We start from the raw sequence: 23169 nt of genomic DNA, 5'->3' as shown, positions 1-23169 counted from the left end.
CCATTGTTATTGAAGTGTACACCTGGCTGAAACAATATTCAGCGTTTGTGAGGTCAGACAGGAGGAAGTCTCTGACTTTACCAAACTAAAGATATTAACATAAAAACATACAAGACAAAGTTTAAGTTGAATTGAGAAAGAGAGAAGTAAGTGGTCTTTCATGAAGCTGTTAAACCACAGACCCCAGGCTAACACAGCCATGGCAGTTACTAACCGTAATTCATTTCAATGTTCTAATTTTCTTTTTAAACCTTATAAACACTTATCTCTTTATCTACTCACCCCATTTAGGCAGGCAAACAAATGCTGCCCCATTTAGGCAGGCAAACAAATGCTCTTTTTTCTTTCAAAGTTATTACTTGCATCACATATATACATTCTACAGGAATGGCCAAACTTCCTGTCCCTCTGGGCCACATACAATAATCTTCAGAAGTTCAAGAGCCGCAAGACATGGGCAACCTTTATACATGCATTTTTAAAAATATTAAATATTACTGTAACACTGCTAATTACTGCTAGAGCTAAGGGCGTTGTGGGTTTCCATCCTGGTTGTAAGTCTATGGAAAACTGGTTGATACATTGTCAAGGTGGTAAGGAGGAGCTCGGTCAGATGTTGATTTGTAAGGACTGCACAATGTTTTGATTTTACAAACTTCATCAAAGAGCACAGCAATTCACAACAGTATGTTGTGCCAATAACTGAAATGAGTCGCACACTAGTCTTCTTGAGTTGAGGATACTTCGTTCCTGGAACTTGCTTCCAGAATTCAATTGTAGACTGTGATTTATGCATCATCTTTAGAGCCTGGTTTTCGTGGAGTTCCAATAGCTCCTTCTCTACAGTAGATGTTTCTGTAACCACAGTTTTGGGAATCAGACAGCCATCATTGATCACATCAACCATGAAAGGGTTTACAAGAAAGGTAAAGCAGAATCTCAGCTTCTGCAAGTCTTCAAACCTGGCCTGAAAGTCATTAAACATTCCTTGTAATTTACCTCTGTGTTCCTCGACTTTGTGATCTTCTTCTTTGATTTCAGGGAATGTGTTTACCCTACTCTTGAGATGGGGAAAGTGCTGGCAGTCTCTTGACACTATGTGTCTTTGCAAAAGCTTTAATTTGTTTTGGAAACCGAAGACTGTCTGAGTAAGGTCAGAAATAATCTTATCCTTCCCTGGGAGTGCCAAGTTGAGAGTTTTCAGTTGCTGCATAATATCAGTGAAAAACATCAGATCCTGCATCCATTGGTCATCTTTCAGTTGTGGATAGGACTTTTCCTTTTCTTCAAGGCAAGCACTGATAGGTTCCAACAGTTCCACAAACCTATTTAAGACATTGCTGGTTGATAACCACCTCACAATACAGTAGAAAGAGACATTGTTAGGTTTGTCTTCAAGATTCAGCCTTTCAATTACATTTTTGAACTGTCAATAAATCTTCCCATTCGAGCGGATGAAATTGACAGTTTCTAGGACTATTTTTGTAACATTTTTATACTTGAAGTATCTGCTTATGACATGTTCACAATGGATGATGCAATGAACAGGGAGAAACTCCAGAAATTTGGGATCACTTTTCAAGAGTCCAATAAAGCCTACTTTTTTTCCCCACAGTACATCAGCATTTGTCAATGCTTTGTCAAGTGCATTCTTTATGTCAACACCGTGGGTTGTTTCTTTTAGCACCAAGTTCAACATTTATTCTTTCACAATTACATCCGTGGAAACATAACGAACAAATATCGCTAGTTGTGGTTTATCTTGAATATCTGTGGACTCAACGACAGCTAGGCTGAATGCTAGAGAATTCTTTAAATCATTTTGCTGGTTGCTTGCAATATCGGCATTGATCTAGGAGATCCGCCTCTCTGTAGTGTGGGGCGAAATTTGAATTTTCTGTATTAGTCATTAAAGTTTCGTGTTACTCAGATCTAAAACTGCAACCACTTCTGCAATATTCTTCTTAACAAATTCTCCATCACAATATGGATGTTTAGCACAAGCGATATTCCATGCCATAACAAAACTAGCTTCAGTCATTATGTCAGCTTCCTTACTGAATGCAGAAAGTGGTGTCTGTTGAGGCATAATTTTATGTGATTAGCTTGTTTTTCCTTAATTCTGATCCAGGATGGTACTTAGACGAAAAGTTATTGTGAGTCGTTTCATAGTGATGTTTCAAGTTGCTTGCTTTATAGTGAGAGAGTGATGCATTGCAAATTAGGCACAGGGGTTTGCCACCTTTATTAGTGAATGCAAAATCTTCCTCCCATTCTGGCTGAAAACTTCAGTTTTCTTCTTCGTACTTGCGTTTCTTACAGTTTGAGGATGTCATTGTCATCCACGAAATTAGCATAGGGTTAACACTTAAATCTAAAACTATTCAAATGCGACTTATGAACAGTACACACAGCCTGTAGTGTGCAGCTTGCAAGGAGATCATAGCACAGGAAGTCTGCACAGCACTACAGTGATGCAATTTCCTGTTAAAATAAGCATGTGCAGCTGAAGTCAGAGCCTAGGCGCCACCTGCAGGGCTGAAGCCCCAGCACCAGCTCGCCTCCTGCTGCAGGGCTGAAGCCATGAGCACTGCCTCGCTGTCTCCTTTAGGGCTGAAGTCCCAATCATCAGTGCCCCCTCCTCAGCAGTGCTGAAGCCTCGAGCTCCAGCTCACGCCGCTATGGGATGAAACCCTGAGCCTCCACGCCCCCCTGACAGGGCTGAAGCTGCAAGTGCCAGCTCACCACCCCCCATGGGACTGAAACCCCAAGCAATTTTTCATAATAGTATCTGTCCATCAACAAAAGCTATCAGGCCTGTCAGACTTTATCCTAAACTAATCAAATACATGTTAAAAAAATTATTATGAACGATGAAATGCAATTTTTCTCCAGTACTTGAAGCAGAACCTCTCACTTCAACTCATACAATGCCAGGAGATTAAAGTGTTAAGGGAAACACTATTGCAATAAGGGAGTCCTTATTTCAATATTTCACAGTACATTCGAAAATGATATACTGAAAAACTTTAAAATGTAAATGTGCCTTTACATTAAAAAGAGAAATGCTCATATGAAAAAGGAATTACCAAAACACATCGCAGTCTGTTTGCTAAACACAGAAAATAAAGTAACACTGTCGGTCAGGAATCAGGGCAATAAATTCATGAACATCCTACTAAAGCTCTGTATAGAACTTGCATGTTGCCAGCATCTGCCCCAGAAAGTACATCATTATTTTTTACCACTGCCGTATATACATTCTTATTTAGGAATTTAAATGATTGTAAAGAAAGCCTGATGTCAGAGATCCAGGGATCAATGAGAGATTTGCCAAGTGGAAACATCAAAATACCAAAACTGATTACTATCAAGGGATTACAAAAGGAGAATTTTCCATTGAATCTCATCGCAGGAAACACAAAATAGACTGTATATGTATAGCATCCATATTTTATTGATATGATTATGTAGCACCTAGAAGAAAATTATACAAGAACTCAAACCTAGTCCAAATAGTTCTGCTCTTAAAACTCTGCCTGGCCCAAGACTTCTAACTAACCAAAACAAATACAATAATAAAAATATTGACTAAATAAAAAAGCCTTGTAGTATGATCTGAAGCTCACCAACCTTGGACTCTGATGTACAGTCAAGGAAAACAGGTTCCACAGGCAAAGACTCTCTACTGAGAATGTCCTTCCATCAACCTCAGAAACACAAATGCTTGAGGTCAAAGACCTCAACTGTTGTAATATGAGAGAGGAAAGACAGCAGCCTCTTAAATAACTGCATCCCAGCAACACATAAGGCTTTAAAGAGAGGCTTTCATATGGAAGACCATTCCATTTGTACATCAATCTGGTTGATAAGTGACTTTCCCCATTCACATTCTCTGCTCTACTTAAATATTGAACTCAATGAAAAATGCCTTCAGCCACACCTCATTGTTCTGTCGTTAGATTTTTAAAACACAGCAAGGTTAGGAAGTCGTCAGCACATGGAAGAAAGACCTCCAAAGAATTCAGTGCTGCAGGATGTGATGTTGATATACCAGGAGGCACTCTGGTCCAGGTCAGTATCGAACTGATAATCCATCGAAGTGTGAAGTGTGTTGATTCATTCAAACACTTTTTGAAGAGTAGGGCTTTTATTAATACTCTAGAGATGCCTGATAGTGTCTTTTTAACACCATAACTGATGCTGTTGAAAGTGACATCTTTCAGATGTGTTACAGTATGTCACTTTCAACAGCCTATTTTTGTTCACTGAGGAGTCCATGGCACTTTTCACAAGGACAAGGATGAGAGTACAAAATTCTGATTTGGGTAAGAATACACTTCCTACCTAAATTCTTCCTGCTTTTTCTTTTGGAATACAATATTATTTCTCTCTTCTTGTTATGCAGTGTTTCTGAGCACTGCTAAATAATTGCCACAATCCACTCCAAAGATGTCTGCATTTCAACAAAGTGGTCCCTATAGGGCTGATTGATTCCTGAAGGCCCTACTCAAATAAGTAAAAGTATTAGGCTCATGCTAAAGATTGTATGTCTCTACATTTGTAACACACTTTGCATTATGCAACTGCAAGAAATTATTATAAAAACACATATACATACAAGGACTGCAGAAAAAAATGAGGGATTTCCTTACCATGACACTCTCCTCCCACACTCCCAAGCAGCACGAATTAACATACCATTATATTTTATCTGCTGAATCATATTGCTTAGCTGAAAGAAAAGGAGTACTTGTGGCACCTTAGAGACTAACCAATTTATTTGAGCATAAGCTTTCGTGAGCGAAAGCTTATGCTCAAATAAATTGGTTAGTCTCTAAGGTGCCACAAGTACTCCTTTTCTTTTTGCGAATACAGACTAACACGGCTGTTACTCTGAAACCTGTCATTGCTTAGCTGCACATCAGTTCTTTGGGGGGGAGGGATAGCTCAGTGGTTTGAGCATTGGCTTGTTAAACCCAGCATTGTGAGTTCAATCCTTGAGGGGGCCATTTAGGGATCTGTGGCAAAATGGGGGATTGGTCCTGCTTTGAGCAGGGGGTTGGACTAGATGACCTCCTGGTCCCTTCCAGACCTGAGATTCTATGATATTTTCTATTAAGTTTGCAAAACATGGAGAAACCTTAACTCTACCACAAACCTAGACAATAAATTTGGAAAAGTAAATGGTAAATATGTTCGTTACTGAAAACATCTAGCACATGGTTTGACTTCAAAATAGCACAATGATTAAAAACACTTTTTAATCTTGCTGATCATTTAAAACTCAAAATTGATTGAAATGATATGATAGAAACTTAGAGCTTGATCCAGCACCTTTCAAGTCAATGGGAATTTTTCCACTGACTTGCATGGAAGGAGGAACCCACAGTTCCAAAATGCTGATGAAAATCTCAATTAGTTTTACAACTATCCCATAACTTGCAATAAAAATATGCAATGTCTTGTAAATGCTACAAGTATTCAAAACTCTACCACTGTGACCTAATGCAGAACATTGTTAACCCTAATTTATAAAAACCTATAACATAAGAACTGGATGGCTAGTAAAAAGATAAGAATTCATTCACATTTTGGTCATGTGCAATCCACAGATTTTAGATAAACATCCGACTACCCAAGCAGATCCCTGAAACACCGTGGAAGAGGTGCCTGCAAACTTATATTAACTATGCTCACAGTTACTGAAATGGCCACTTGTCAAAATGTTAGGGTCACAGAACTTTTATTTTCTGTTGCATGTTTTGATGTTCTTTTAATATTGTCAATCTATGCAGAATGTTTTTTATGATTATTACAAATTCTTACATGCCCTGTAATAAACAAACCCATGGCAGTGCTTTGGCAGAGACATCATGTTCCCACAGCTTTGTTCATATTCCCACAAAGTTACGATCTCTCTTTTTTTAAATTTAACTTTTGATTTTTGAAATTACAACATTTACAGGAAAATTAGAAATGTTTACTGCACAGAGACTTCAAAAATTTCTGTTCAGTCAGTCATTTCCAAACATTCAAGCATCAGGTTCAAATGCCTCTTCCTCATTTTCAACACTCGCTTTAACTTTAGGCCTGATCCAGCACCAGTGAAATCACAAAATGGAAATTTTGTTACTGACTTCAGAGGGTGCAAAAGCAGGGTCCTTGTCCCCATCTACAGCTCTTCTTTCCTTTTCCTCCTATTCGTGCCCAGTCCTCCCTCCTAATGGCTCCTTTTGTTCACGCCACCACCTACACTTGGAACAGCCTCCCGTTTCCTCTAGGCACTAAGTGTTCTCCCTCTCCTCCTCCAAATCCTTCTACTTTTACAAAATCTTCAAACTTTCATCTCATCACTCAAGATGCCTCCAAGCCATTTTGTACTTGTAACTGTATCCCATTATATCTGTTGTTAGATCATAAGGAAAGAACTCACCAGGAATTTGTCTGTTCTACATTTCTGAAGTGCCTTGCAAACTCCCACAGTGCTCTATTGATAACATATTATTATACCCCATAAGTAAACTATGACAAAATCAGCAACCTTGCTGAAAGCCCACAAGCTTTACATATATTAAAAACATTTGCAGCTCACATACTTGAGAAGCAAGAGGAATTATTAGGTGTAATTAACATCCCTAAACAGCTAATGCAATAGCTATTAAATCCTGATGCTTTGGAAAAAACTGGTAGCATGGAAAAAGTAGGGCTAATAGAGATTTTTCAAGTAAAACACAGAATCTTGAATTAATACAATTCAGTCTGAGCAAGAACCCACATACAAGTTTGAATATGAGGAACAACCATATCAAGTATCAAGACTCAGCTGGGCCCTGGAACAAGAAAATATTAGGACATAAGTACTAGACCTTGTATATGGCAACCTAGACTCATTCATCCGGCAGTGGGACATAGGCCCTCTCTTTGGGGCTACTTCTTTCAAGTCCTAGATTCCTGTGCATATACACTAGGTACCGTGCATAACTATACAATATAAAAAATCCTACCTAAAAGAAGAAACTCACCTAAAAGAACATTTAGAGAAACGAAGAATGAAAAAAGCATTTTTTTAGAAAAAACACAATATCTAAAAAAAAAATCAGCCAGAAAAAACACATCTTAGTATTATGCTGCACACAGAATGTATCTTGCAAAGCCAAGATAAACCGTTTTGTGTTTTGTGTACATGTTGGATCATATTGAAGAAGATCTGTATTAAAATCACAAATGAGTTTGATTCCCCATAGTTTAAATTCCAGGATTTTACTAATTAAGAGGTCTCTTGGTTTTTGGTACTGTTTCTCTCCCTCTATGAGTGAAACTTGCAAGCTGCTAATTGCGTTAGTATATTCTAAGACAGAGTCTGTTCTCAAAGCAATTCACAGAGAGAGAGACTCAAAGCAATACTCTGTAACAACAGAAACAGCACCCAGAGACTCCCTGCCCTTTTGTTGTATTAACAATTGTGATTAAAATAGAGATAGAGGATGTTTGTGGATGGATGCTTGGTGTGGATAATAACTGAATGATCAGGGAGGTGCCAGCCTAAGAATGCAGTGTCCATCGGCTGAAGAAGGTGTCAAGTGGAAATAACCAGAGGACCCCTGGAGGGCAGACTGGAATCCACCCAACAGCCTCAAGAATGGGAGAACCAAAGAACAAGATAACATCTGGCAGCACGGAGCCATCAGGAACGTGCCATCCGCTGATTGATTCAGCAACAGCATGATGAAGCAATTCCCATAGACTGGCATAGGAAGAAATTCCTATAAAAACGGACTCTAGAAAGTGAGAACTTTGGGGTCTGATTGTGGAAACCAACTTCCAGGAGCATCAGATGAGCATCTGACAAGGCCCTGCTCCCTCCTCATGTCCAGGCCACCTGGCCAGTGGCTTGGCATGAGCAACTCTAAGGCTGGTAACTATGATAACAACCTTGCAGAACGCGCGCGTGCGTGTGTGTGTGTGTGTGTATAAATATGAGATTGAATGGAATGTTATAGCTATAACTAACTGCTTACTATAATAACAACCTTGCAGAACCTGTGTGTGTGTGTTTGTATGAATGAATGTGTGAATAAATATGAGATTGAATGGAATGTTATAACTAACTGCTTACTATGATTCTTTCTGTATTCACAATAAATGTGGTATTTTGCCTTTTTCCCTTTAATAAGATCCTGCTGGTTTTTATTTTATTGGTATAACATACACCTTTCCCTCATTCCCCTTTGCCTAATGTCAACTGTTGTGTAAGTCATGTTTAACCTAGGTTGTAAACTCCTTTGGGCAGAGATTGCATCTTTTCTATCTCAGTAAAATGCCATGTACACCTCTAGAGTTTCCCAAGTACACATAATAATAAAAATTACAAGCAGATATGAATCTAGTAATTTAGTAAACCCCACACAAATGGATGGCCCTGCTGATAACTGGCACATATGAATGTATCTTACTGACCTCTTGAGAGAAATCAGACTGGAAGGAAGAGCTATTCCTCCTCCCTTACAGTATGGAGATGTCATATTCGTTGCCAGAAGCAAGGCTATTCAAGTTTATCTTAACCTAGAGCATTCAATATCCAGGTTAAAGTGAGAAAGCAAGCAAATGACAAACTCTTCACAGCTCTGGGTTTACTGCGTAAGGATCATATTATCAAGATGAAAATGTTTTACAAAGAAAGCCATTGCCAATAGCACAACAGATAAAGTGACAAATACTAGAGAACGGTAGTGCAGGACAAAAGAAATCTAGTTAATCTCTCTGCTCCAGATAAATTAAAATGCATACTAACACAGTAAAATCAGCACTCTAAATAAAGACATATGGCCTTCTTCTCAAATACATTATTCAAATACTTACCCTGATTTCAGGTCTGTAATTCTTAGACAGTTAGTAGCATCCAATCCTACTTTTCCATTTCTGACCACATTGGAAATGAAAGGAGAGAGTGCTGGTGAAATTCTGTTCAAGGCAACTTCAGGAGACATTTTAACGTGTCCTTCTTTTCTGCTGTACGGAGCTCTGCATGGGAAAAATCAAGAAATTACCTGGTGCAAATTCCCATGCAATGTAAGTAACTCAAAGGAAGGACTGGGATAGCAAAGGTTTTTTTTAAAAAAAGCAATAAATTTGATGTGTTAGGTAACTATTATTTTAACACAGCGATGAACTCAAATGTTCACGAATGTTCCGTAATTATAAACAGACGGAAGTACATACAGGTTTATAAGAGATATGAGCACAGTATAATAAGGCAGTTCTCTCCTCCTAACTCAATAATAATGGGCAAGTGGTCAGATCAGGAAGGCTACTCATTGAATCTAAACAAAAAAATGGAACCTTTCCTGGTCCTCTGCTTTTACTAGAGATCCAATCCCTATGAGTAAGCAAAATCAACTGAAATGGACCAGTCTGACTCCTAAAAACATAGCAATGCTTACAGCCCTTACAAATTAAAAATCCATAAGTGACAAATCCTGGCCCCACTGAATTCAATGGGAATTTTGTTAGTAACTTCAATGGGATCGGATTTGGCCCCCTAGATATATCTTCACATGTAATTTCTAATGAGCCCAAAACATCAGAAAATAGATTAATTTCACTACTACGGCTGGTACAACCAGAACTGACATCACTTTTGCACTTTTATTTCTTCACTAAATACCTGTTGGAAAGACTTTACTGAACATATCAGATTTACTTATTAGTAACAAATAATATAATGCTTATCATCCAAAGATCTCATTGCACTTTTACAAAGGTATCACTATTCCCATTTTAAAGATGGGGAAACTGAAGCGCAAAGACATAAGGGTAAAATTTTCAGAAGTGCCTACGTGACTTGGGTGCCTAGGTTCAATTAAAAATCAGTGGGACTTAGGAGCTTTTGAAAATTTAACCTTGAATGATTTACTCAAGATCATGCAGAGTCACTGGCACAGCTGGGATTAGAACCCAAATTCTGTATTCTGATTCTAGACCATAGCTTTTTATATGTTTGAAAAGGTCAACTGATGCTCTATTTACCTTCTTACTGCAATACAGCCTTCAGTTACTCTGGACAATATCTACACCCTCTATCTACAACCCAGTAGAGTTCACATATACAAAATCATCTCCAGAAACCAAATACACACAGAATAAGCCTAAAATCTGGGGGATTTGAAATTTCACCCTTCTCTCGACTTTCATTTATGCTATTTTTCCTTCTGTTATCAACCCTGATCGTTGTAACTGCTGTTACTATGATATCTTTCTTCCAGAGAACAAGACAAAGACAACAATAATGCTGTGTATGGACTGTGGCTATTATCAAGTGTTCCATAAAGAGAATAATTAGTTCCCTGCAGTAAAACCTTCACAATATGATGTTTTTCTCTTGTTTTAACATTCACCAATTTTAATCAAATCCCAATTCCAAGCATGAGTAGGCGACTAATGGCTAATTCCTACAAAATTGATAACTCCCTGTAATTGATAGCAGTGTTAAGCATCTGATTTAAAAAATTAGCTTTTATGAAAGTAATTCACATGAAAATATAAATCTTCAAGAAACAGAGCCTAAATTAGCTTTTTAAAACATTCTATTAAAGCAAAAGCCTAGCACTTTATGGCAACCAAGAGACAATTACATTAGTGTCTATCTTACAGAATTATCTCAACTGAAAATCATAAGGTTGCCAGTATACTACTGTTCATGGCATTTCCAGAAGGCACAGCAACAAATATCTGTGATTGTGTTCAGCTCAGCATGGACGGATTGTCATGGACTACGTCCCCATAGCCTCTTTGAAAGACACGTAGGAACACCCAGATGTAAGTGTTGAGGAAGATAGTAGTTTTCACCCATTTCCTGTATAATGGGGGGAGAGGGGTGACCCTTTCACCTTTCTGCATAAAAAAGAAAGTGAGTTCAGTTTTCACTTTGTATTATCTGGGTGATCTTTTTTCTGATTCAACATAATCTTCAGTCACTTGAAGCTGAACCTTTCAGGATCAGGCCCTTTATCTTTGATTCACAAAACACAAGGATATTGTCAGAATAAAGGGCTAACAGCGCCTACTCATTCTCCTCATCCATCTCTGATTATGTGGTACAGCACATCATTTATTTTAGACCCATATTTACTTCTACACTACATAAGTGAATTATTGCTCTCTTTATCAATTTCACACAACGCTTAAAGAGATACTATCAACTAAATTTAAAAATAACATTCAAGTTTAGTAAACAGAGGTTTTACAAAATACACTGTGTTTACAATCCGTCAGAATTTTTTAATTTTAATTCACATAGAAATGTTTTCCCCCAATTTAATCCTCTTCTCAGTACTGGAAACAAAACACAACAGTACTGAGTTTACCAAAGGGAAATGAAAGTGACCAGAGAGCAAAAATGATGAGTCAAGTATCACTACCTAAAACAAAATACTTGAAAAAAGAAAACAAAAAGCACAAATGAAGAAAAGTAAATTGATTTCTTTTAGTCCTTTCAGTTTTAATAATCTGTTACTAGTAACACAGGTAAAACTAACATATGCTTTTTTACTCTTAATAATGACCCACTAGATCTGAGAAAATTATGAGTGGGAACTGCATCAGGCAGCATGAGGGATCCGAATATAGGCTATGCCCTTCCCTTCAACCTGGATGGCACCATTATGGATATTACATAAATTAATCCATATGAAAGCAGCAAAGAATATACTGGAGGAAACAATTCTAAACTAGCAGAGAAAATGGATTTGAAATTACTTAAAGGATCCTTTCCATCTAATCCCTGATTCTATAATTTCCACCAAACTTTCCTTTGCTCTTTGTGGTAAAGTCCTTCATTCCAAGGATCTTTTACAACACACATTTTAAAGTTTACATTGTCCCACAATGGGGTCTTCTGATAAGCAATATGGTACAGACCACTATGTTACCTCTCCCCCCTTTCTTTTACAAGATCTGCAGGAGAAAACACTATACCAGGGCTTCTTAAATAAGAGTTGCATCTGTTGAAAGCCTGAGGATGATACTAACAAACATAAAATGGGGCACTGGCAGGTTGGTGATGCCCTTAACTTTAACATAGGTGTGGGGACTGTAGAGATAACAAGTCTTCAACATTCAATGCTCCATCCTGATCCGAGACAAAGCCACTAGAATCAGGATGTTGCTTCACAGACTCCTATTTTAATAGAGCACTGTAGCAGCAAACTGTTTTCTTATCAGGATGGATGCTGGAACCTGTCACTTACACAAGGGGCAAATCAGCAATCTAATAGAATTGCTTTGAGCAAGGCTGCAGATTAGAGTGTAAACTCTTTGAGGCAGGGACTATCTTTTCGCTCGGTGTTTGTACAGCACCTAGCGCAGGGGGGTTCTGGTAAATGTCTGGGTCTCCTCGGTGCCATTGCAATACACATAACAACAAGACCAGGCACCTCTTCAGGCTCAAGTGTTGAATATGGAGACTCATCACCACCACCAGCAGCTGGGATCAGGCTGGTGTGTTGCCTATTGAGACCTGTTGTCACCACAGGCCACACCTGAGATTAGACCAGTGCACCCCACGCTCGGAACCACTGCAGTCCAGTGGTGAACCTATTCCACGCTGGGTGGGACTCCTCGCACCACCGCTCTGGGGAGAGGCCTTGTAGCAGGATCCCTCGTGCCAACGGTGGGGAGAGGCATCCACTATGTTGGGACCCCTCGTGCACCCACGCTGGGTGGGGGATGGGGGGAGCATAACCCACAGCAGGGCCCGTCACGGTGCATGGGGCAGCCCCTCCCCTAGACCCCCCTCCATGTCTACGCCACGCCCCCCAGGGCGAGAGAGACCCGGGAGGCGACCCACCCAATTACCCCGTTCCCCACCCCTACCCCAGCCTGCTGGGGGCGCTGCTCCCTCTGGCCCCTCCCTAGCGCTATCTCCAGGTACCTCCAGTCACTACGGGGCAGTAGAAAAAGCCTTAGCATCGGCCGCGGGCACGCGCCTTACCCCGGCACCCCTCTCGCCTACGGGCGCGCCCCCTGCCGAAGGCGTGCGCGCTCCCGGCTCGCAGTTACCGGGAGAGCGTGGGGGGAGGGTGTCAACGTAACTGTAGGGGGACTCCGCACCTGCCTGAATGAATGTCCCCGTCTCCCAGGAGCGGGGGGCCGCAGCCGAGAGGGAGAGGAGAGAGTGGAGGGGGTGACCCATAGGGCGGGGAAGGAGAGAGGCAATGGAGCGGGCTCGGCAATCAGGCATTTGAGGGGAGCAGCCCTGGGCTGGCCGAAGGACCCCCCCCCTCCCCCCGTTGGCAACCAGCGAAGCTCCCGAAGCGGCTGCCCAGGCAGCAGGGGGGTCAAAGTTCACAGGACGGAGACCCGGCCGCTGACCCTGCGCCTCTCGGGCGATGGCCGCTGCTGGCCCGACTGAGGTGGTGGTGGTGGGATCCTGCATGACCGACCTGGTCAGGTTAGTACGTGGAGTCGCTCGCTGGTGTGGTGACGAGCGAGCGCCCCTCGGTGCCGGTGCCTCAGCCCCACCCCCATCCTGGGCAGCCCCACCCCCATCCTGGGCAGCACCACCCCGCCCCCATTGCCCGGAGGAGGTGGGGGCTAGGCTGAGGCACAGAGAGCGGGAGGGTCACACGGTGAGTCAGAGTCTGCAAGAGAACCCAGGGGTCCTGGCTCCAAACCACAGATCACACCGGGCTGGGAAAATCCTCTTGCCCCACGAGCTAATAAAGCCAGTGTCAGGTTTCCCACCTGCTGTGGGTGGATGAATGGGGAGGAACAGGCTGGGTGTCATCAGCAGATCAGCACTGGGCTGCCAGTCAGAAGGGAGGGTGGATGAATGGGACTGAAGCAAAGACCTGCTTCGGGTGTGGAGGGAAAGGAGAAGAGGTATGAGCAGAACAATGTAACTGAGCTGCCAGTCAGAGGGTTGGTCCGAGCTGATGTCAGCCGTACCAGTAATGCTTTGAGAGAAGCGTGTAGACCCAGGGAGAAGTGCACTGAGGAATGCCTGAGGCTGAACCTCAGTTTGAATGCATTGTCTGCTAGCGCTTTGATCAGCCGTTTGTGGTAACTTGACGACAGGGACATTGAGTCTGGGGTTTCCAGCTGTACTCAGGCTGTTCAAAGTTCTCTTTGCCAGAAGGGCAAATTATATTTTTCACTCAGACCGTAGTAGTCTGTGAACCCTTTCTTAGATCCAGGCAAATCTACCAGAAGGACAGTTTGATTTGATCTTAAGAAAGTAAATAAAGCATGCACACAAATCTTCAGCTAGTTCAAAGGTGATTTTCTCTACCACATAGGCAAGTGACAGTTTAATATGCTAACCCCCCCACACACACGCGCGCGCGCGGCCCTCAAACCAACCCATCAACCTATATCAGCATGGGATAATACTGAAGTTCCTGGTCAAGAAAGTATAAAGTACATGGCTCAGAAGAATATTGAAGGTGAGAAACATAGACACAGACACCCATTCCAGAATTCATGAAAAACTGTCCATGGGTTTTGTGTCAGGAAGATTAAGTGTTTTGTGTAATTTGTAGAAAGCATCAGAAGCTTTCTGAGAAAGAGTCCTCTTATAAGCAGGGGTAAGACCTTTTAGAATTGATCCCTATGTGTACGTGAATGCTCCAACGGAGATTTAAAAGTCCTAAAAAAGAAAATGTGGCCTTTTATCCATGAAAAGTTCCTGTTACTAGTTTGTTCTGTAAAATGCAGTACGAGAAAATGCAAAAGTTTGTCACATATATAGCACAACTGTCACAATTGTTAAATGCAGTTACAGTCTTAGGCCCTGTCCTGATTGGAAAAAAGAGTGTGAGTTTAATGTGATTAAAGCTTGGCCCTTGTTAAAACACATAGGATAACACATTTGAAGTCATGTTAGCTGGACCTTTTATAGCTGATGGATTAAAACATATTAGCCTGCACATTAATAGGCGTTGGAGGGCTTTTCACTTGTGTTAAGCTAACTTGATTTAACTAATATGATTGGGAAAACCTATCCATTTTGCTCTTCAGTACACCGGGCCTTGGGCCTTATGTGTAAAGTAGTGTTTTTTAAAAAAAAAATGTGGAAGGTTGCAATAAAGTTAGCTCAGTTGAGCTAGCTTAACTTGCTTGATACTCCACTTAAACTGAGTCTACATTGATGGCAAGTGGGGTTTTCGGTTGAGTTTGTAAGCCAACTTGATGAAAAAGCACCCCTTTTCTAAGTCTAGAGAGGTCTCTGCGATTTTGAAATGCTCTACATTTGCAGGCCAAAAACTACTTTAATCTTGTATCAAATTACGTTAATACTCATGATGAGGAAGACTTTATATGGGCAATTTCAAAGTCTCTGAGGGAGGTGTCTCAGAAGTGCATACAGAAAGCTAGATGTATTACTGTGCTTGCTGATGGATCCAGTGATGAATTTGTATCTGAGCTAAATCAGCATGCATCAGATTTGTGGAAGATAGGAAACCTTGTACTCTCTTTGCTGGTGTACCATCTGGAAATAAAAACAGAATCAGGGAAACCTGGTATTATCATGTGGGGAATAATAGCTTTGTGAGAGTTGTGAATATCAAATCAAAGCCTATTAGATCTTGTGTAAACAGGGAAATGAACGGGAATTGCTATTCTGAAATATTTAATCTGGAATACTATTCCTGATTAATTCCCCATTTGGATGCTGTTATTCTGGAGTGAATCAGGAATAGTATTCCTGATTAAATTCACAACCTATTTTAGTCTAAAATAATTTTCTACATAGACATGCCCTCAGTTTGAATTTAGATAGCAAAATTTGTACATAATGTGCTGGTCATGTTTAGACAAGATGCTCTTGTTGTGGTTGATGCCATGCAAAGCAGCAACCTGTGCTTTATATTCTGGATCTTCTATGTAAAAAAATCCTATCTTGAAAAATTTGAGTTTCTGTTGAAAGACATTTAAGTCTCTTGTGGCACCTTGGAGACTAACACATTTATTTGAGCATAAGCTTTGGTGAGCTACAGCTTACTTCCACTGAATGCATCCGATGAAGTGAGCTGTAGCTCACTAAAGCTTATGCTCAAATAAATTTGTTAGTCTCTAAGGTGCCACAAGTCCTCCTTTTCTTTTCGTGGATACAGACTAACACGGCTGCTACTCTGAAACCTGTCATTTAAGTCTCTGTGACACTGGCAACCCAGCTAACCTGTATCTGACCCAAACCACTGAACAAGAGGCATTACAATTGTATCAGGACAATTCACATGTATGAAAATTTCAAAGAGATGTACTAGACCAGCAATCATTAACCAAATCATTTGTAGTAATAGAAACCAAGGGTAAATGCGAAGTGTATTAGTCTGTGTTTACCTGTATACTATTAGACGTTTAACAATGTAACTAAATTAGCTTGTAGGTACTAATCCCTTTTCATGTCTTCGCAAAAAGAAAAGGAGTACTTGTGGCACCTTAGAGACTAACCAATTTATTTGAGCATGAGCTTTACGAAAGCAAATAAATTGGTTAGTCTCTAAGGTGCCACAAGTACTCCTTTTCTTTTTGCGAATACAGACTAACACGGCTGTTACTCTGAAACTTTTCATGTCTTAATTGCCTTTACATATGTATGCAACTGTTTTCAGTCAACCTTAAGATCAAAGATGTGAGACACTGCATGAAATTAACAATATTGCATATATTGTCTTCGGCTTTTCTATCCATGATATAACGTATAACCGGCAGTTGCCTTATGTTAATCAGTGTAACTCTATTACTTGTGTATGCATAAATAGAATGTTAACTTCAAAGTGATGGGACAGTGTGTACTCAACAAAGAAGACTCCTCAGTCACATGCTGTGCTCAAAACACTTAACAGCCTGCTTCAGCTATAAAAGTGAAACCTGGGGCCTGATCCTTTCATCTCTAGTCTGCTGAACTTTGAACAGGGAAAGTTTAACTTGTGGGACTGAGATCTTCCAAGTAGTTATTTGGAATACCTGGGAAAATATATGGAAAGACTCTCTATCAAACTTTACATCTAAGCAGCATTTGGATTCTGACCTTTTGAGATGGTTTTAGAGAGACTGTTACAAGCCAGCAGATACAACATCACTGCTATGATCCTGATCTATGAACACTGAAAATCACTTGTATGTATATGATTCCGTAACCATTTAATAACTCTTCTTTTCTTTTATTAATAAATCTTTAGTTAGTTTGCTAAGGATTGGCTGACAGAGCGATATTTGAGTAATATCTGAAATATATATTGACCTGAGGGTAAGTGTCTGATCCTTTGGGATTGGTAGAACTCTAAGTATGGTGAATAGGGTTTTCAGTAACCTATCACTATATTTGACCTGTTTGCCCAGATGGGCACCAAGGGCTGGAATGCCTAAAGGGGACTGTTTGGCTTCTGGTTAACTAGTGTGATACGGCAGAATTTCTTTTGTTACTGGCTTGATTAGTCTAATTATAGAATAAAGAACCAGTTTTGGGGACTGTCTGCCCTATTTCTTGCAGTCTGCCCTGAGTATGGCATTCTCTGTGTGGCCCATCCGGGCACCCGCTCACAGTCCCAAAGAATGATGGCAACTTCAAGCATGTACTGGTTAATGAGAGCTATTTTTGAGGTCTCCCCAATGTATGCTGGTTTACTATAATGAGGACAGAATACTGAAGGCAATGATCAAAAGTTATTTCTCTCACCTATTTGGAACATATTGCAAAAATTAAATCAGAAGCTGATGTAGCCCAAGTTAGGGGCACTCTTAAGGAGATCAAGAGAGACACATTTTTGAGACATTGCATTTAATGAAAGACTTAGCACTGACACTGAATTCTATCTTACTTTTCTAGAAGATAATCTTATTGTTGAGGATTGCCTAAACTATAAAATGCTATGCTATGATTCACAGCAATGTAATGCAATCTTCTGTCTGAACACTTAACTTTAAGGATGGCAGACTTGAAGGAATAAACATTTCTGGGTCTTTGTGACAAAGTTACAAAAAATATCAGATGCATATGCTTGAAGCTTCCATTAAACATATGGATGCCAGATTAACCAGGCTATAGCAACAACCATTCAATGCTTTACTCCATACAGTGGTCTAGCAATTAAAAACAAACAAACCAAAAAAAAAAAGAAGAAAGATGGCCCTTTATAGTGGTGTACAAATTGAAATCCGCTAGACCAGTTTACACAAGTGGTGAGTGAGAAGGAAAAGGAAGAGTGCCCTGTTCAAATATTGCTTCTAAAATTAGATTTAAATACCATCAAATTCACTAGAAATGATAGTGTACATGCATATTTTTAAAAAGGTTTTAACCACGAGGCCACCTGCCTTATAAGACTGCTTTTATTAGAAATTCTGTTCTCACTGTCATCGCCCTGCAGTGGCAGAACATGGGTTTTCCACAATTACTTTAGGATAATCAAAAGAAACTCACATACATATATTCTGGCTTCTAGTGAGACCAGGAACAGAACATGTTTGTGGGCACAGTCACAATCAACACTTTATCAGCAATAGCAGACAGTAGTAGTGGAAGACAAGACCAGCATTATTCCGTATGGATCAGATCTAGATATCAAAACGGATGCAATCTATAATATCATTTAAATATTAGACATTTTACTTGAATTTTAAAGTTTTTGTTCTGACTCACATTCCCAGACTGGTGGTGGCAGAAGCATATTATAAGGACAAGATAGTAAACATATAAGCCGAATGAGAGTCAGACACTAAAAACACTTAAACAGAAGAAACTTTAGTACAATGTTCCAAAACAGCAAAAATGCACAGAAATCCCTTTAGACAATTTCTGCAGCAATTTCATATTAACTTGAGAGAATGAGACCACAGCCCAAAAATGAACAACATTTTTTTTTGTTGGATGTTCAAAATTTGAAATTTTTGTTTCCTATGGATGTTCTCCCCCACCCCACCCTCGCCACCTCCAGTCTGTACAGTCCCTCTTAGAGCTGGGAACTGAAACTAGGAGTCCTGGCTCCCAGCCCCCAGCTGTAACCACTATTATTATTAATTATTATAACAAGCTGGCTGACTGACTCTGGAAGAAATTTAAAGAGATGGCAGAGAGAGCATCAAGCTACAGAGCAGCCTGAGCCCAAATCGGAATAAACAGTAGTGACAAATGAATATATGGGATTAACCCCCAAGCACACTGTGAAGCCTTATTTTATTTGACAGCTAGTGGATGTATTGTGTCTGTTTTTGACAGAGACATGAATGTTCTGTCTCCTCTAAACTTTGGAAATACTTGCATAGTTTGTCTTGCCAATAAAAGGCCAAATTCCCTGCAGTGTAAATTGAGGGAGTGCCGCTGATATGCATCCTGGAGGGTTTTACACCTTCCTCTTAGAGTGTCAAAATTGGCCACTGCCAGACAGGATATTGAGTAAATTGTTTGTTGGCCAGTTCTGGTATGGAAATTCCTGTTCCTAAGTTATGTTCTTGCTAAAAATTGTTAAGTAAATACATTGTTTACCTTTTATTTTTATTTAATACATCTTTAATTTCACTTTCTTTGTGGGACAGAGGACAATATTTCCTTCCTCTTCTCTTTCAAATGGACATTTTTTCCCTTTTCTCTTTTCCTTCTTGGTTTCCATGCATGTCTTTTCCATGTGTGCACATTTCCACAAGCTCACACACGTGCACATTCGTCGTCTCTTTACAACATCCTTTCCTGGTTTTATTATTTTTCTGCTTTTACCCACATGCCCCTAGCAGCAAAGGGAAAATCTTCCTCAATGCCCACAACCAATATCCGCAGCAGTAGCACCTAATTCTTGTTAGTTTCAAACTGCTGTTGCCTGCAGCGGGAGGAAAGCACAACTGTGAGGTAGTACAAGTGTAGTACAGCTGAGGAAATTATTCTGTTGGATCCGGAGAAGTTAGTAAGGCATGAGAGAATGTGTCATCTATGAGGTTTTGGTTTTTTTAATTATTATTTATTTATGTAGTAATGAGAGAGCTCGGCTTGATTTCAGAACCTGGACTCTTTTTGTGTCTTGTTCTCTCTGACCCAGCAAGGCCTAGGTATTCAGTAATGCAGCACACAGCATCTGTGTTGTGTTTTCTGCAATGACTCCTATGGCAGATCTCAAAATGGCGCGGATTAGCTCCAGAGAAAGTCCCATCCGCTCTTTCTTGGCTGTAAGGAAGAATTATGTGACTTGGGACTCTTGAAGGAATGAAGGGTGAACATCAATGGGATGGAATCCTATATAATGGAATCCGGGGGCAGTGGGGGAGTGTTCCTTGCATGTACAGTTCTTGAACACTTTAAATGTTCTGAACTTTTATTTACTGACATGGTGCCTGATCCAGAGCTCATTCAAATTAAAATCTTTTCACTGACTTGAATGATCGTTAGAGTGAGTCTTCAGGGCATAAGCGCCATGATATATTTTAGTCTGAAATTCAAGTCTACAGACGAAAGTTTTGTTTTTCAGTGATATGTGCACTAAGAATCACTGCTATGATATTTTGGAGAAGAACATTTTAAATCCAAAGAAAATTCACTTACCAAAAATGACATTTAAAATAAATCTATGTATTAAGCAGAATCAATGGGAAAGAGGCCCGGTTATGTGTCATTTAGGTTCGTACATAAACGTGAATGCAAATGCAGCTTTTGTGGCAAATTAAAATGTGATTAGTGACCTAAGCTGTTACTGTTACCCACAATACAAAAATGCTGCACTATTTATCATGATCAACACTCACTGTCTAAGAGAAGCTGTTGTCTGGTAAAACCGGAGATGGTATGGATCTTAACTGAGGTGCATTGGTAGTATTCAGGAAACCTGCTCAATACTTCTGAATGTTGTCCCTGGTTCTTACCAGTAACATTTACTTTTGTTGTTTGTTTTTAAAATAGGTATATGAAGGTTGTGTCACAATTCAGGGCAACTGCACCTATATTCCCCCTCCGTGATCCAGCTTTTGGTTCCTAGCCCTCACCTCTCTTAGGCAGATATCCCTGTCTCTCTTGCTCCTGACTGGGTTCCCTGTCTGCACTGTGTTATTCCCAGCAAGCTAGACAGGCCAGCGTCTGCACTTAGCTATCTCTCTTCAGAGACTATACGCAGCATAATTGCCCACAGGTGTAAGTTACCACACAGCTCTGTCTAAGCCAGTGGTTCTCAACCTGTTTATCATTGTGGGCTGCTGCCAACAATGTGTTACCTGGACTGCAGGATGAGAACCACAGCATGCCTCTCCCTCCACCCCACGAACTGCCCCCTACAAACCCCTATGCCCAGCACTTCTCACCCAAAGACCCCTCCACAGAGTGGAGCCCTGGATGGGGGGCTGGGCAGCAGGGACCCCAGACCCCACTGTGTGGGGCCGGGCAGCAGCCCCCACCCTGGACCCAGCCGGGCAGCAGCCTCAACCCCACAGGGCCGGCCGGCAGCCCTAGCGTCGACCCTGTGGGACAGTCCCCGGGTCCTGTGGGATCGGGCAGCAGCCCTGGACTCCAACCCCGTGGGGCAGTCCCAAGACCCCCGCTGGGCTGGCTGCCGACCCTGGACCCCTGCTGGGGCAGCCCCGGACCCCGTCACGCTGGGCAGCCGGGAACCCGGACCCCATGCAGCCTGGCGTCCTTTAGCACACAGCTGGGCCACAGTTGTGTGCTAATTGGGCCGCATGCTGGCTGGGGGTTGAGAAAAGTTGGTCTAAGCAAACACTTTTATTTGTAAGGTGAAAGCATTACAGAAAAAAACATATTAAAAACAATTTTAAAAATTTCTATGCATGCTAATAAGCTCACCAGAGATCATCCCCCACAACTCCAACTGGGGCTCTGGTAGCAGTCAGTCCTTCAACCCCCAAGCAGAGATCTTCCTGTGGTTACAAGTTCATAACAGTCTCAACTCAAAACAAACACACCGACTGGGCAGATCAGCCTGTTTCTTTGTACAGCTTGGGCTTTTGATTTTCAGATTCTGAAACAGTAATAAGTAGACAATGGTCCCTTCCTCAGGGCATAGCTTCAAAAGGCTGGATTTTTGCATAATTAGGAGGAAGGAATTTGCATTCACCTCCCCCCTACACATTTTCCAGTAAATCCACTTCACACATATTGTCCAAAAGAGCATTCCTGTCTGCCACATTATTCGGTGTAGTCTTTTGATCATCCAGGCCTATAAAAATACATAGCATTTGTGTTTAGTACAATGGACTCCAAAAATTCTTAAACTTATTTCAGTACGGTTGTCTAAAGATGTTTCAGGAAAATTGCCATCTCTCTCACATATAACAAACTGAAGGAAATATAAAGATGAAACTTTCCGTACACTATCTTTTAATGCAGAAGTCCAACAGGACTCCACTTATGAGACTTCACTTAACTAAAATTTCCCCTACCTTTTCATTTGGGTATGGTGTCTTCACTTCTTGTCTTGAACTGTTTTGTAGTATGCCTGTGCATTATCAAACTGCTGCCTACCATCCCAGAGGTGGCTGTATTTTAGTGAGGAGTTACATGATCCCTGTTTATAAATTTGTATATCTAGTTTGTAAATTGCTTTGGGATCCTTTAAGATAAAAGGCTCTACTTAAATGTAAGATCATTATCTCCTCCAGCATTCCTCCACCCCTGTGCTCTGCTCAGACTTCTCTCTTTCAGCTAGGGCTTGATCCTGCAAGGTACTGCAGCCTTGCTGTGTCAAAGCACTTAAACACAACTTTTAACTTTTCAACCCTTGAGTAATCTCACCAACTCCTATGGGACTACTCAAGGGCTGAAAGTTAAGCAGATGCATATGCGTTTGGCTGGATTGGGACCAGAATGCTCAGTACTCTGCAGGATCGAGTTCCAGCTTCTGAAGTTACACCTTGCTTTGTGTTGCTCTGTGCCTGAAACAGGCTTACAGTTCCCTTCCTCCCACTCCTTAAAAACTGACTGACTTGTTCCATGAAGGATTCCAGCTATAATAGCCATGCCTAGTTCTTTGTTAATGCTCATGGAGTTAGCCTTTAAGCCCTTCAGAGCAGAGACCTAATGTCTGTTTGGCACAGCGAATTTATTACATAGAACAGGAGTAGGCTAACTTTTTGGCCTGAGGACTACATCAGGGTATGGAAACTGTATGGCAGGTCATGAATGCTGACAAAATTGGGGGTAGGAGTGTGGGAGAGGTGTGAGGGGTCCAGGTT

General features: G+C 40.9%; 2 protein-coding genes across 12 annotated transcripts in view; one reads left to right on the top strand and one right to left on the bottom strand.

Annotated features, from left to right (window-relative positions):
• BABAM2 (BRISC and BRCA1 A complex member 2) overlaps positions 1 to 13535 on the bottom strand; it is a 298493-nt gene extending 284958 nt beyond the window's left edge. For 3 of the 7 annotated variants that reach the window (XM_073338593.2, XM_073338596.2, XM_073338594.2), the window contains exons 1-2: positions 12932 to 13040; positions 8863 to 9024 (exon numbers count right to left, since the gene is read on the bottom strand). In XM_073338593.2, the coding sequence (XP_073194694.1) occupies positions 8863 to 9024; positions 12932 to 12969 (200 nt within the window). In that variant the 5' untranslated portion in view covers positions 12970 to 13040. Of the gene's footprint in view, positions 1 to 8862; positions 9025 to 10651; positions 10891 to 12873; positions 13062 to 13442 lie in introns of those variants that run through there. The other 4 variants (XM_073338599.2, XM_073338597.2, XM_073338598.2 and 1 more) reach the window with 4 other exon arrangements.
• The window catches only part of RBKS (ribokinase), a 113373-nt gene continuing 103257 nt past the window's right edge, over positions 13054 to 23169 (top strand). Inside the window, exon 1 of one of the 5 annotated variants that reach the window (XM_073338606.2) lies at positions 13054 to 13450. Coding sequence is in view for 3 of the 5 variants with exons in the window: in XM_073338602.2 (XP_073194703.2) it covers positions 13389 to 13450 (62 nt within the window). In the remaining 2 variants the exon portion in view is untranslated. The other 4 variants (XM_073338602.2, XM_073338604.2, XM_073338605.2 and 1 more) reach the window with 4 other exon arrangements.

This window comes from Lepidochelys kempii, chromosome 3 (assembly GCF_965140285.1).
Source record: "Lepidochelys kempii isolate rLepKem1 chromosome 3, rLepKem1.hap1, whole genome shotgun sequence".
NCBI classification, from domain to species: domain Eukaryota; kingdom Metazoa; phylum Chordata; order Testudines; family Cheloniidae; genus Lepidochelys; species Lepidochelys kempii.
The sequence above is the reverse complement of the archived record's forward strand: the minus strand, read 5'-3'. Positions and strand labels throughout refer to the sequence as shown.